The sequence below is a fragment of the Ceratotherium simum genome, chromosome 36, assembly GCF_057802395.1.
Source record: "Ceratotherium simum simum isolate JZ-2026a chromosome 36, ASM5780239v1, whole genome shotgun sequence".
Lineage (NCBI taxonomy): Eukaryota > Metazoa > Chordata > Mammalia > Perissodactyla > Rhinocerotidae > Ceratotherium > Ceratotherium simum.
In genome coordinates this window covers 23,284,623-23,300,943 of record NC_141935.1, presented here as the reverse complement: position 1 = coordinate 23,300,943, position 16,321 = coordinate 23,284,623, and the positions used below count along the sequence as shown (strand labels likewise).

General features: G+C 36.2%; 1 protein-coding gene across 9 annotated transcripts in view; it reads left to right on the top strand.

The window, feature by feature from the left end:
- Window positions 1–16,321, top strand: part of ENAH (ENAH actin regulator) — a 148,275-nt gene that overhangs the window by 93,096 nt on the left and 38,858 nt on the right. For 5 of the 9 annotated variants that reach the window (XM_087424404.1, XM_087424403.1, XM_087424402.1 and 2 more), the window contains exons 4-5: window positions 9,125–9,181; window positions 14,062–14,146. In XM_087424404.1, coding sequence (XP_087280530.1) covers window positions 9,125–9,181; window positions 14,062–14,146 — 142 coding nt within the window. The remainder of the gene's footprint in view (window positions 1–9,124; window positions 9,182–14,061; window positions 14,147–16,321) is intronic. The other 4 variants (XM_014794665.2, XM_014794663.2, XM_014794667.2 and 1 more) reach the window with 1 other exon arrangement.

Below are 16,321 nucleotides of genomic sequence, written 5' to 3'. Positions count from 1 at the left end.
TAGCCCTGAGCCAACATCTGTTGCCAATCCTCCTCTTTTTGCTGAGGAAGATTGGCCCTGGGCTAACATCCCTGCCCATCTTCCTCTACTTTATGTGGGAGACGCCTGCCACAGCATGGCTTGGTAAGTGGTACCATAGGTCTGCACCCCTGGATCTGAACCTGCGAACCCTGGGCCGCCAAAGCGGAGCACGCCAACTTAACCACTACGCCACCAGCCCGGCCCCTTCCTCGCTTTTTAAAGAGTTAATTTTTTCCTGGAAGCTTGTGGCATCCCAACCTTACAGTCCATTAAAAGCTTCAGATAAAGATTTTCTGGGTTATTTTTTTTACATTATATTGGATTAGGCTTTGAAGGGAGGACTTCCCCATCCACATAAATGTTGTTTTTTAGTTAAAGACAATTTTTTTTTTTTTTGTGAGGAATATCAGCCCTGAGCTAACATCCATGCTAATCCTCCTCTTTTTGCTGAGGAAGACCGGCCCTGAGCTAACATCTATTGCCAATCCTCCTCCTTTTTTTCCCCCAAAGCCCCAGTAGGTAGTTGTGTGTCATAGCTGCACATCCTTCTAGTTGCCGTGTGTGGGACACGGCCTCAGCATGGCCGGAGAAGCGGTGCGTCGGTGCGCGCCTGGGATCCAAACCCGGGCCGCCAGCAGCAGAGCGCGCGCACTTAACCACTAAGCCACGGGGCCGGCCCTAAAGACAATTTTATTTCCCTGACTTTTGTTTAAATATTTCGGGTCTTGTGTATTTCTCCTGCTCCTTTATTATAAAATTATGTACAGATCCATTCATTCTCATAGTTAGTCTCTACCATTTGCATTACTTAGATGGATGGGTGTATGTAGAGGTACCTGGAATACAGCTAGCACGTAGTATACCTTCAGTGAAGTTGCATCAGTTCTGTAAAAAACCAGTGTAGTTAACCAAATTTATTACTGTGTGCCAAGCACTATGCTGGTTGCTGGTAACAGGAAGATGAATATGGCACAGTTACTGCCTTTGAGCATCTTGAAGTCTAGTGAGGCAGACAGCTGACTCTAAGTAGATAATATAAAGTAATAATTCATCAATCACGTAATACACTGGAAAGATCTTAAGCTCCACCAGTTGGTGCTGGGGTTTTATAACTGGGCTCTTACTGATATTGAAGTCCGTCCATCCCTCCCCCCCCCCCCCGTTTCGTTTTGTTTTTAAATAACAGTGAATTGCTGCTGCTTTTATATCTTATATTTAGAGGATGAGTGGGAAAAGACTAAGATTTAACGTGGAAAATGTCTAATGAAGAAAATAGAATAATATAAGCTTATCTAGGTTGAACTAAAATACTAAAAATATTATTTAAAGTATGTTAATAAGTATTTTGTGCACAGTTTTCCTGAAAAAGAAGTACTTTATTGAGTACCATTTATTGAGTCTTAAGAGTGGGGAACATGACACTCCTAATTTAAAGTTTCCTTTTTTTTTTTATAAGTTTGGCAACATAGATGATGGCTTTTTTCATTTTCTTTGTTTCCCTGAATATATTGATGTTTCATTTGAACAACATGCCATCAGGTTTGAATTGGCATACCAGCATTTATAGCCTACTACTTATGAGACAATATATTTTTTGCAGAGCAGTGAAATAAAGATATGTATTGTTATTGATATAATTACATTTCGGAGACTGAAGTTAATGATGTTTAGTTGATTAACAAGTTTATTTTTATGTCCTTGCTGACAGCCCACACCAATAACTTTACTTAAACTTGATTCTATTGAATAAACTCCATGTGAGGTCAACAAGCCCAGTTTAATTATTTATGTATTCAACAAAACTGTTCTTTTAATAAAATTTTACATATTTTTGAATTTCAAAAAGTAAGTTTGGACAGTCTTGTCATTTATGTGTTAGTTGTCCTGTGTGGTTTTAGAGAGAAGCTGCTTCTTGGTTTCGGTGTGAAGTATCATGACTTGTGCAGAGAAAAAGAGAAGGGCGAGCGCAGTCGATGGCAGAGGCGCTGCCGTGTGCCTTCCCCGACCGGCTGTGGTGTTGGAGAGGGCGTCCAGGTCCCGGCTCTCAATCCCTCCAGACACTTGGGGTCACAGTGGTGTTATTAATGGGGGCGCTTCCTTCATTGTTGACATCCAGTTCTCTCGTCAGAAGCTCCAGCCCCTTAGAGCTCCGCCCAACAAGGACTGCTTTTGGGAGTAGAACTCTGATTTCCAGCACTGCGTTTTGTTTTTGAAGTGCGAGTACATTGTTTCTCTTGATTAAAAAGTCATATGCTTATTGTAAAAATTTAAGCAGTACAGAAAAGCATAAAGAAGAAAGTAAAAATACCTAAAATCCCACCGCCCAGAGGTAATCACCTTCAATATTTTCCATAATGGAAAAGTAATAGGCATTGAGATATTTTTCAACTTTGTGTTATAAACAATTCTGAGATGAGGAACACAAGCCCAACGTTTTTTTTCCATAGCAGCTTTATTGAGCTTTGCTTCACATAACCGTAATTTACTCATTTAAAGTGTACAATTCACTGATTTGTAGTATATTCACAGGGTTGTGCAACTATCACTACAGTCAATTTTAGAACATTTTCATGACACCAAAAAGAAACCCTGTACCTTTAAGCCGTCACCACCACCCCCACCCTTACCCCACCCCCTGGGTCCTCCGTGCCTCCCGGCTCCTGGCAACCACTGATCTCCTTGCTGTCTCTATAGAGTTGCCTATTCTGGACATTTCATATACGTGGAATCATACAACTTGTGGTCTTTTGGGACTGGCTTCTTTTACTTGGCGTAATTTTTTCAAGGTTCATACGTCCTGTAGCATGGCAGTTTGAAAAGTAAATCATAGTAAAAAGCATGGTGTTCATGTATGCAGGCATGCAATTGACTTTCTTGTTTTAACAATTGGTTGTCTTGTTTTAAAGTTGTATGAGTATGGTGTACAGTGAAAGAAATGACTAAAAGCTTAACATTTTTTAAATAAAGAGATGAAAACTCAAGCCAAAAGCCTTCCTCAGATTGTTTAGTTTAAAAAAAGTCAACATTTTAAAATGTGGTAGATTGTGTAAAGCAGAATTGTGTAGTAATTTTTTATGCCAAATTGAACGTAAATAGAATGAATGCTTTACCAATTTGTGAAACTCTGAAGTTTATTCTCTGCCTTCATTTTTTTTCCACACCCAGGTGCATTACCTTAGAAAGTTCATACTTATTTGGTTCTCTTAATTTTTCTTTTACACAAGTAGAAAAGAACAGACATGGTCTTGGAAAGTCTCTGTACTATATTTTTAAATGAAAATACTTTTCTTGGTTAAAAGAGTTTCAGCTCTTTACATGTGGACGAGGGAGTGAAATTGTGTGAGTTTCCTTAGAAATGATTTGAGATAGCCTCATATCATTGAATGTGACCCTCCTCCCCCAAATGAGCCTTGCCCATGGAATGGGGTGCCTTTATCATTTTCCCTCCAAACTTCAATTTTGTAGGCTGTCACAGATCTATTTTCTGTCTATCTCCCACTTTCTTTCTTGTCCAATATAAGTTTGGACCACTTTGCCTAGTTTTAATATTGTATTAAAACTTTTACCCTGAGTCTTTAAACAGATTCTTCATAGTTCTTAGAAAATTTGATATTGTGTAATTTTATATTTATGCTTATTATCTCCTTTCAAATTTTTTGACGTGGTTGATAGGAAAAAACATATGTAATAAAACTTAAAGTATGAAGTAAGAATTCCTGGTGAAAGAGGGAGAAATAATTATCTTGGTTGTCTCGGGGCTAATAGTAACTCCAATTGAGTGTTGACCGCCAGAAAGTTCTAATTAGTGCAAAAGGAGGCATACCAGTTGACCAGGAGAAGAGTATCATGGGCAGAAGGCATGTGCATGTGTGAAAAAGGCCCTGCAGAGGGAGGAGCATATATATAGCACATTCGAAAAATTGGGAGACCAGTGTACCTGGAGCATCGAGAGTGACAAAGTATTAATTGGATGAAATAGGCAGTGATCACATTATGGGGAGAAGGCACTGGATTTTGATATTTATCTTAAGAACAGTGGGAAGCAATAGAAGAGATTTTACTAAGGGAGATGATTTGATCTGGTTTAGTTGCTGAAGTATGATTAGTTACTAAAGTATAAAGGGGAGAGGTACCAAGATTAGAATGGGCGGCTTAATTAGATGATGCTATTGCAGTAGCCTAGGCTGGTGGTCTCTTAATTTTTGAGCTTATCTCCTAATACATGTGCGTTTATAGTTGATGTATATTTACTTTGGTGTTGACATACTGCATACATTATAAAACATAAAAAAATAGAAATGTAAAAAGAGTGAGAAAAAAATGAACAGAAAGAGGTGCTACCATTTTCTTTCCCACCCCACTGTATGTTTAGCATTCTGGGATATATGTATCCCACTTTGAAAACCACTAGACTAAATAAGAGATCATGGAACATGAACACTGGCAATGGAGATAGTTTGGAGAGAGAAGTGAGGAGGTTGCATTAACAGGACGTGGAAGTTGGTTAAATGGTAGTAATAAGAGAAGGAAGGGGTGAGGAGGACCCTAGATGTCTGGTTTGTGTAACTGAATAGATAACAGCACTGGTTAAAGAGTTAACATGTACTCCAGTAATAAGCTCATCATGTTTGTTAAAGTAGCATTCTGCCTGAATGTGGTGTTTTCTCTGAGCATATACTTAATAACAAAGGGCAGGGGATGGGAAGGTGATTTGATGGACAGGTCTTGATCTGTGCTCAGGAAGAAGCAGCTGAGAAATGAATGTGGGACTCTGGTTACTCTTGCCTTTAGAAGTATTAAGATATGACGTGATTGGTAAATTATAAGGCGCCTCAACTTCTGGTTGACTCTTCACGTTTCTTTAGCTAGACGCAGTCCTTCATTCCACATCTAAAAATAAATGGTTTACGAAAGAGATGCTGGACTGAGGAGCATGTTGAGACTATTGCCAGTCAAGCCTAATAAATTATCAGCAGTTTATCAACTCTTAGCAGTCGTTTTCATACTTGCTCAGAAGGAAATAAAATGCATTTGAGGCCATAAGTTGGGGGAGAATTAAAGAAACGAAGAGGGGTGGGAGAGTCCAATCATGTATACAGTTTTGCCTAAGATTCAGTAAAAAAAGGAGAGTTCCATATGATGGTATTTTTTCATGTGTGGCTATAGATGCATGATGCTCCATTTCCTGAGATGTGTAAGGATTTTCTTTTATTAAAAACTACATATATTTTAAAATAAAATTTGAAATTTTTTGGAAATGCCATTTTAAAAATGCTATCACTTTGAATAAAATTTACCGTTTGTAAATCTCATGTCTCCTAGCACAATTCACTGCAATATGGTACCTGTTTTATTATTTTCCCCCAGCTTTACTGAGGTGTAATTGACAAATAAAATTGTAAGATATTTAAAGTGTATGCTGTGGTGATTTGCTATGTGTATACGTTGTGAAAGGTCTCCTCCCTTCAAGTTAATTAACATATCCATCACCTCACCTCACATATTCAGCTTTTTTTTTGGTGAGAATATTTAAGTTCTACTTTCAGCAAATTTCACTTACACAATACAGTGTTATCAACTATAGACACCATGCTTTACAAGAAATCCTCAGACCTTATTCATCTTACCGCTGAAAATCTGCACCTTTTTACCAGTTTCTCCCTATTTCCCCCACCTTCCAGCCCCTGGCAACCCTTTTCTACTCTCTGTTTCTATGAGTTTGACTTTTTTAGATTCCACATACAAGTGATACCATGTGGTCTTTGTCTTTCTATTTCTGGTTTATTTCACGTAGCATAATGCCCTCGAGGTCTGTCCGTGCTGTCGAAAACGGCGGGATTTCCTTCCTTCTCATGGCTGAATAATATTCCGTTGTGTATACAGACACTGCATCTTCTTCCTCCATTCATTTGTTGACAGACGCTTAGATTGTTTACATATCTTGACCATTGTGAATAATGCTGCAAGCAACACGGGAGTGCAGATAATTCTTTGAGATCCTGTTTTCAATTCCTTTGGGTATATTTCTGGAAGTGGAATTGCTGGATCACATGGTAGTTCGTTTCTTAATTTTTTGAGGAACCTCCGTACTGTTTTCCGTAGTGGCTACACCGATTTACATTTCCACGGTATCTGTTGTTTTGAACGCAGGCAACCAAGCCGCTGCAGCGTCTTCCTCCGTTCTATTCTGGATACCTTAGAACAAAACAAACGCATTTGCTTTCATTCCCTCTTAAAATGTATGTAGTAGAGCTTCGCAGTCATGAGGGAATGCCCGGGGGCCTTACTGATGGTCAGAGTGTGAACACGGCTAATTTGGGTGCTGATGCTGTGCTCATTCAGCAGCCCAGCTTTCCAGAGTGCAAATCAAATTAAAACCAGCTTTAAGCAAGCATCCCGTTTAATCCTCAGAAAAAATGCTGAGATGGGTAATATCCCCATTACAAATTGCCTTGGGATTAGCTGCTAATCGTGGAAACCTCTCATGTTAAAAAACATGAATGCTAAGGGTCTACTCTAGTAATTATATATAGAAATAAAATAGAGTAATGCTGATCAGATCTAAACAGCCTGTCATTTTCTGCTACTAAAATCTCACCCAAGGTTTCTACATTTCCCTGCACATAAGAAAAAACACCTAATGGTAAAGAATGTTAAAAGGCCAGGGGAAAAGCCTGAGGAACAGCTGTTTTACGAACTACATTAGAAATAAATGAACAACCATGACAAGACTGTTTTAAGGTCTGCGTAGCTGATAGAGATGGCCATTTTTCTTCTCTGTAAGTCTAATACGGATGTTAAATTTTGCTTTTTTGATATATAAACCTTCTCAGTTCATGCTTTCCTTTAGGGCCCATCCTAATTTCTCTCAGCCCTAAGCCTATTTTAATATGGCTAACTCAAAGAGAAATGTTCTTTTCATAGGTAAAATGTACGATAGATGGAATATGATGCTAGTCTTAAAACTGATTATGCTGTAATCATCATAGTACTGAATTTACTCAATCTGGCCGATGAATGTTCCCTCTCATATTCCACCCTCCTCCGTTGGCTGAGTGAAGAAAGAGTTAATCACATCAATATTAAGCAGGAAGTGCTGTTAGCCTTATGCATATGATGGCATGAATAATTTAGTATCTTCAGGAAATGCAAACTGCAGTAGAATTCAAGCAACCTTATCAGAATTTAGATCAGTATTTTATGTGATGGTACCAAGTAAAAGTCAGTAGAAAGCAAATGCTTAAAGATACCAAGAGCAAGAATGTTGCATAATAGTTGAAACTGACGAGATTGGGAGTTTTGGGTTGAAAACGTTTTGTCTTATGCAGTAATAATGGTTTACCTGCATTCTGACAATTGTCAGATGACTCCTTGCCAAAATGATTAGTAATGGAATGGGGCAATTTCTTTGCTGTCAGAGACGAGATAATTTCTCAGGTTTTTCTTGTAAGTTTTTATATTTTCCTTATGTTTTTTTTTCCATGTAAATGTGAATTAAAGGAACTGAAGGGTAAAGCCTGAAAACTAGGCATGTTTATTTAAAAAAGGCTTTATAAAAGTAGTCATTTACAAACATCGGTAAGACAGATTTTTTTTTTAAAGTTTAAACTTAAAATATAATTATTGAAAATTTTCTAAATTGTTTATCTCCTTTAGAATGATCTAATTAGCTTTGTAGATAGTTTATATGTATGCCTGTGGTTTTTTTTATGTCATTACTGTAAATATTGTGCATGCGACTTTAATAATAATTGAGTGGTTGGAAGTACTTAGCAAAGGTGACATTTATCAATCTTATTTATTTTGTTTGTGTTTGAAAATATCTGCTGTGTAATATTTTTAAAGCAAGATTTAAACTTAATTGGATGATATTAAATCTAATTTCTAAAAATGATAAAAAATTTTCTTGATTATTTAAGACTACCATTTTCAGATGTGCATTCTTTAAATATAAATTGGTTTGGTTCTGATTCTACGTAAACTTTTTTAGTTAGCATAAATTGTATTTTTTAAAGAAACAGTTTTAGGGTAAATTGAAACCACTGTCTTGTTTGCCTTTACGTAGTCTTTCTTAAGTCAGTATATTTTTAATCTGTTCATTGTTTCTTGGTCAATGCCATTGGCAAAAGAAAATCTTTCCCAGGCTGAAAAGAATTGCTTTAGAATTTTATAGAAAATTATTGCTGTAAAGTTTTGAATGTCACTAATGTACTACTAAAAAATTTTTTTACTTTTGTTTTTCCCACCCTGATTTTGAGTGTCACCTTGATTTTATATAAACCCTCCCCCCTTTTCATAAATTATCACTTTCTTCTCATTTTTTTCTCTTAAAGAGAATTTACTTCATTAATACTTAAGGTAAATTTTAATGTAGATAACCTAAATATTAAGTGGCTGTTTGATGTGGCCACACATTTTTAATAAGATTTTGTCAAATATGTACACCCATATATGTACTGAGAAAACAGGAACAATAAAATGTGGGTTGGTAAAACAGTGAATAGTTTTGATATTTTTCAAAGCGAAGAGCAAATGAAAATATTCGTATTTTACATCAATGAATATAAAACACTTTAATTGCTGTAGGCTGTTTAAAATGGCTTTGGTTGTTTACAGCTAGTAGAAATGAGCTCATCTCATGTTTAGTTAATCTTAAGCATTTCCCCTAAATTTTTTTCAGCTGAAATTCTCCTAATTGAGCAATTCGTAAAGAGGGTAGATATCATGAAATTAACTCTAATAGATCTTGACTTCCTAGACCTCAGCTCCATTTACTTTTAAAAATATAATTGTAAGACGTAAATCAATTGCACTCTCTTATTGTGTAACTCAGGAAATAATTAAGCTATAAGTGCATCATTTGATCTGTGGCTCATTATAGGGTTTTTCCACAAATAAGATGACACACAAAATTTTTTTTTTAAAGCTTACGTTAAAGAGGATACGTTTTTTGTTAAATTCCAGAGCTTCCAGAATGAGGATCTAGCTAGGACGTATGTATAAATACGTTTTGAACCTTTCAAAGCACCTTTTAGCGTATGTGCAATTCTTCAGATGGCCCCGCTATCCTTTGAAGCTTCTAACACCAAGGTGTCTGTTGCAGCCCAGAGCAAGGTTACTGCTACCCAGGACAGCACTAATTTGCGATGTATTTTCTGTGGTAAGCAACATTATGTTTACATTCCTTTTTCAAGCTGTGGTACATACGACTTGCACATTTCCATAACCTTTGTTTCCTTAGGCCATAGTCTGGTGTGTGGTTTTTGGGGATATACAGCCAGCTCCTGTCCTATGTTGTGATATTTGTTGTGGTTGTGTAGGTGATTTGGTCAGCTTTTGAGTTGGCTTCTTAGTGAGGATTTAGTTAGAAGTGGGATCTTAAAAAAACGAATTCTTGCTCACGTCTTCCAGCACGAATGAGAGAGGTTTTTGTTTATTTTTGTTTTTAGCTATTTTGTTTGAAAGCAGTCTTTTAATTTAGAATTTAAGGGAAAAAAATAGATCCATCTTATGCTGTGATTTGGGGAATGTGAATGTGCCTTATTGGAAGGGAGCTTTTGCTTAACCTGAATTAATTTTTAGGTGTACGTGTTGTGAGGCAGATAGATGAAAGCTATTCCTTCTTTAATAGTCTGATTTCTGATCGACAGGCTCCTTTATTGAGTAGTTTAGGTATCTGTGGCTTAGGAGTGAGTTTAGGCTCATGGAGTGTGTTCTTTCACACTTACTCTCATAAACACATGTGTGCACATATATATATATTGTTTGCAGGGACAGACCAGATATATGTCACTTAGCCACCCCAAATTACAGCTGATCAGTTACATGCATATCCTTGTCCTTACACAAGGATATATCTATATATGTATACACATACACACACACCTTTGTCTGAGTTCCTTTTATCCTCATTTGACTCTAAAACTTTGTTTTGAAAATCCAAGTTCAAAAAGTGACTTTTAAATCTTAGGTTCTTTTTTTTTTGACTCATATATACCTTTTTGACTCCCGTATACCTTGACTGACCAGATTATTTTGAGAGAGAAAATTATAAAATGATAGACTGCTAAAATTTTACATAAACAGTTCAGCTGTGTTTATGTACTTTATGCATGTGACTCAGAGTTTTTGATGTGATTCTTCAGTAGGACTGATACTGTTTATTTACCTCTAAAGAGAGTTATTTTAAAATTTATGTACTTGCTGGTCTAGGCAAAGAAGCATGTGCTATAAATTTCCAAAAATGAAAATTCTAATGTATTTCTTAATCACCTAAAGTTATATTTTCCAATTATTCCAGGTGACACAGTTAGAGCAGCAAGCCTATTGTGCTGCTCTTTGTAAATCCCCCTTCTCCTTCCCAGATTCCACAATTACTCAGTGCAGATTAAGTGTTTAATCAGTGACTTTTATTTCTGATTTTTCTGCCTCCTCCTGGGGGATCCTCCAGGCCATCTTTTGAACTAGCTATGAGTGATTATTTGTATTTGTGTTATTAGGACTCTTTAGTTCCTTTTGAAAACCTACTTGATGTTCTATACTTTGCTACATAACATGTTGAGTTCTACATGCAGCATAATAGATACAGTTTACACAATTGTGGAGAAAAGATTGATTTGGCCTTAATAATGCATTAAAAAGCCGATTTGCCCCCATTACTACCTTTAATTGATTTAACTGTGTACAAATAATGCGATTACCACATTAATAAGTTTAAACTTGATTGTATTGTGTATAATAACACCTATTTGTCTTTTAGTCCTGTGTTTTTAAATAGTCTGTGGCTAAGTGTGAAACTCTATTTGTGAAAATTAAAATGTGACAGTTAAGTGAAATGAGCTTTAGCCAAAACTCAATATTGAAGCCAAGACTGAAATGGCCATTCATTCCTGGTTTAGAGAGATACTCCATTCTGATTTCCATCATTTATAAGATGCCATGTCAGTGACATGGACACATTTTCTTTGTTAGAAACAGTAATTAACATACTTTGCTATGTGAATTCTAGCCAGGACAAATTCAGATCTGCCGTTGTCTTTGGCTCATGGTACTGAAACAGAGAAAACTAACCCTCGAATAGCTACTGTTCTTAATGATAATATACTTGGAGCAGAGCGGGTTCCCTTGTTTCTTCTCTTTTTTTCCAAAAGAGAGCTGTTAACCACCATATCATGCTCCTAAAATATTGGCATTTGCTCGCTGGTTAGAAAAATACCTCTTTTGTGTTCTATGAGAACACAGATACTCAATTAGGAGTATGACCTATGTGAAGTAAGTAATAGTCATATTCCAGACGATACGATGGCAGCTGACAGCCTTGCTTAATCTTAGATGCTGCTTCGTGTTGTGTGTGATGCCTTTGGTATAATCTACCAATTGTATAACCCAGTAGAATGTTTGACAAGAAGGAAAAATGTAATTGTGTACCTGAAGTTTATAATTGACCTAGAATTCTTTTATTTAATGCTTACAGTCTATTTATATTATTTTTTAAAAGCACATGAATTTCACTGTGCTCATTATTGTGACTTGACAATATTGATGAAGAAGAAACGAACAAAACAACCAGATTAAATATAGATGTGAGAAAATGCCAATGGGAAGGCTTCTCTCCTCTCCTGCCCCCCATTTAAGGAATGTCTATGGAAAGACAAATAGGCCGTTATCACCAAGAAGCATGTAGAAAAGAATTTTAGGAGTTGTTCTTGGATCAAAATTCCCTCTACTTTAAAAAGGTCTTCCTTGAAGTTTTTCTTTACTTCTCAGCTACGTGAATAAACTGTAGCAAATTATTTTTGTAATTAATGATATCAGCCAGAAAATACTGCCCATATTTTTAAAACAAGTTTGCTGAGTAAATTTTTTTTAAAAAGTCCAAAATAGTTTCTGTAAATTGCTAAGATACTGTTTTCTCATTCAGATTTTTTTGTGTTATGTCAAGCTTCTGTTAGTTTTTTTTTTTGAAAAACCTCTTTAATAAAATCAGTGGGATTGAGTTGAAATTTTGACATCTTTTTCTTGAATTTATATATTTGAGTTAAAACTGACATCGGTATATTTTAATTGGTGAATTCTTTTAATACTATCATTGAGATATAATGCCTGCCCTAGATGTGAGTAGTGCCATTGCATTATTCTTAGAGACAGATGCCAAACAAGTCTAAGCTGACATCCAGCTGTTTAATTATTTGAGCAACATGAGGTTTTCACTTAAATACACAAAAATTACTTAAAAAAATAGTTAAACCATAAGGGTCTTGTGAGTTGCCTATGCTAAATGCTCACATTTAATATTTTTGGATACACATAACTTTAGATACATAAAATACTTCACCCGAATAGTTTATATTTTCTCAAATTTACCCTCCCACCTTGTATATCCCCCTCCTTCTGCCAGAAGAAATGAGATATCTTTTCCCTGTAAAGTATTAAGCATTAGTGTATGGCTTAATATGACAGTCTGTTTTCACATCATGTTAATTTCTGGAAGAAGGAAAGAATTCCAGTGTGTTGACTAGACAAGTTATATTTTCATTTATGTAAACATTTTAAGTGTGTATTTAATTTTAATTTAAAAAGATTTTTGATTTTGTTGTTGTTGTTGTTACTAATTACATGGGATTAATATATTTTTATATTTCCTTCATGTGGTTCTCAAAATAGCACTCTTTTAGGAAATCTAATGAGATATATCACTGCAGTTTGTCATCTAATTTGTCTTTAGAGGACAAATTAAATGATTAATCTAAAAACATGTGTAAAGAGATGAGGAAAAAATTAGTAGGTAAGTTCAGACCAAATTGTTTACTTTTCTGCCCTTGGGATATAGTAGTACTGTATTACATTCTAATGAACCTTATCCTTCTAGTTGTGAAGTCTACTCCACTAGCATAAAATAGATACTTTGTGCTGTTAACTCATAGATTACGAGAATTTGCTGTAGTACACAGAGCATTTATTTATTCACTGTTTTTTATACTAGTGGTCTACAGAACACTTTCAAAATATCTGCTAGGGGCATTTGCTGGCACACTAGAATTTTCACAAATATGTACAGCATATCATTACTCATATATTTCTCTCCAAGAGTGGAAGATAACTACTATTTCTGTATTCTCCTGTTTACTGCGTTAGATTTCAAGATTGTTCTGTTGTAACCCTAGGCATTGTATATTAGGTCCAGTATTTATTTATCTCATTTTATGACACATTTAATTTTTATATCCAATGACATTAAAAGGTCCCATAAATTAGTGGCATTCTTTATAAGATGCTAAAAATGGATCTGCATTGTACATGATGATGTGGGAATGGATGGTCATTAGTTTCTCATGACAGAATCATGTTGGTTTGAATGCAGGGTTTGGTTTTCTTTGTTTTTTTTTTTCTTTACCCCAAATGAAAAGTTATTAAGATTACTTCTGTTGCATTAAAAATTAAGATCAGGAGGTGAATTGTATATGGAAGTTTAGCAAATGTTGGTTTTCACCAGTTCTGGCAATGCCAGGCTGTTAAATAAGAACGGCAGCTTAAATTGGGCAGATTTGATAAATGCGTTAGCAGTCGCCAGTCTAGTAATGAGGTTCTCATGCTCTCTCTCTCCTGTTTTTCATTTCCAGTGTTCTATTTAGGTGAGTTTTTGAATTCTGATTTTTCATTTCAGTTCTCCCTCTCCACTTCATGAATAAGTCCCCCAAAGAGAATGTCTCATTGTCTTAGAAAATGTCGAGCCTAGGTGCCTATTCAGATGCTCATCAAACACTTGATTTACTCAAGCTCTTCATATATAAATGTTTATTTTTCCTTTATTGTTGATGTTTTCCATTTGTTTCAAGTAAGCCTTATGGAGATGATGACAGTATTATGTTGCAGTCTTTCATTTGCTCTGTGTTATGTGAAGCTTATATTTTATTTTGCTAAACAAAAAGAAGGAACATTTGTAAATATGTGATGGTTTTTTGTTATTCTCATGATTTTATCTCCTCTATCCAGCTAAATATAAAGATAATGTTCATCTATAATGTTTTCCTCCCTTTTTAGGGCCAACATTGCCTAGACAGAATTCACAACTGCCTGCCCAAGTTCAAAATGGCCCATCACAAGAAGAATTGGAAATTCAAAGAAGGTAAATTCACGAGTTATTATTGGTACTTTTTCTTTCTACTGAAGACCAAAGTATGAACATTTTTTTTTTTTTTATAATTTTATTTATTTATTTTTCCCCCCAAAGCCCCAGTAGATAGTTGTATGTCATAGCTGCACATTCTTCTAGTTGCTGTATGTGGGACGCGGCCTCATGGCTGGAGAAGCAGTCCGTTGGTGAGCGCCCAGGATCTGAACCCGGGCCGCCGGCAGTGGAGCGCGCGCACTTAACCGCTAAGCCACGGGGCCAGCCCTGAACATTCTAATGTTGAAAGTAGACTATGTCTTGTCAGCCTTTTAAAAGTCAGAACTTTTAGGGGCCGGCCCGGTGGTGCAAGCGGTTAGGTGCACGCGCTCCGCTGCGGCGGCCTGGGGTTCACTGGTTCGGATCCCAGGCGCGCACCAACGCACCGCTTGTCAAGCCATGCTGTGGCAGCGTCCCATATGAAGTAGAGGAAGATGGGCACGGATGTTAGCCCAAGGCCAGTCTTGCTCAGCAAAAAGAGGAGGAGGATTGGCAGGTGTTAGCACAGGGCTGATCTCCTCACCAAAAAAAAAAGTCAGAACTTTTATTGTTATATTAAGTTTTGGAATCACCGTTAATAAGCAAGTGGTTGTTGTTATGCTGGACAGAAGATATTCTAAAACTTCCTATCTGCTTTTTTGGTGAAAATTGTGCTTGTGTAAGTCTAACATATTTTAAATACACTTAACAGCATAGAAAATGTCTCTACATTTCAAGGAGTCTTGTTTTTATAGTACTTATAAATCAATCTGTGATCGTTATGGCTTTCACATGACTAACTAGAAAGTTGAAATACTGTTGGCTGTTTGTATAAGGCGTTGATCTTGGGATATTACCATAGGGTTCAGTAATGGAATACAAAATCATTCTGTTTATGACTAAACTGCTGGTTGAATGTGATCAGTCACATTATTGTTATTTCAGTGCAGTTGAGAAATACATTTGAAATTATAATACAGCCTCATTTAGGGGTAGTTTTTTCTGAATTAGCATACAGTCTCTGAATTATAAGCTACTTTGTAACAAAATAGTTTTATAAAAATCAGGTTAAATTCAGGTAATTAAAATTGAGCTAGTTAAACCAGATGTCCTGTTTTAAACAAATGAAATCTTTTTGGAGATGTTGATGTTGCTTTTTATCACTAGTAGGGCACCCCTGCTTTGTCCTGGAGGATTGATAACCATTGTATAGATGGATTTTTCCAACTGAGAAGCATTCACTCCATGGCAAGCCAGGATTTCATCTTGTGACCTTTGATTTGGATCTCACATTTGAAACATTCTTCAAGTTCTCTGTGTTTTAATATATGTGTCATATTCCCGTGACAGACAGCCAGAAGCACCTCTTGCTATGGTTCCGTGTCAGCTGCTTTGGTGTATAACTACTTAGCTCTCGAGGAAGGCACTCCAGGATCTCCCAAAATGATTTTGTTTTTGTCACAGCCTGTATTTTCAGTTAGATCACTCTGGATATAGCCTCCAAATTTGGTGAAAATCTGTCCAACTCTTTTGAGTGATGCTGTAACAGAAATAAATTAAGTTTCTGTAGAAATCAGGAAAGTTTAAAAGATATAATTTCAGTTCCATATGGAGAGTTTTAAATATACCAGAATAATTCCAAGAGTTAGAAATTGTGATGTTACTGTTGTTGCACACACAAAAACAGAGAAGTAGTTAATACAAAATGATCATAGTATTATTGAGAGTGACACATTTGTAGAAAACTAGGAGGAACCAGGAGAGAACCCAAACCTAATAGATAATCTCTGGTAATATAGAGTGGGCAAGCAGGTAGTCCCTGAGACAGTTGCCTGAGGCCAGGACAATACAGAAACAGACACTGTCGGAGGTACTGCTGGCTTGGTAAGGGTCCCGGGCAGCTGAACTACTGCACAGAGGGTTAAGAATTTGCAGCTTGCGATTGTAGCTGAAACGAGTATTGAGTGAATTTTCAGTAATTGTTATGAAAACTCCATGCCTCGTGTATATGCTTTCTCCTATCAAAGTGCTACCCTAGCAAGGCTCATCTGGACTTGAGGTTTTTCTGTTTCTATGTAAGTAGATACTTATGAGTTTGAAGATTGGAGATGTTGTTTATATTACCTATTTGTTTAGTTGAAGGCTCTAACTCAG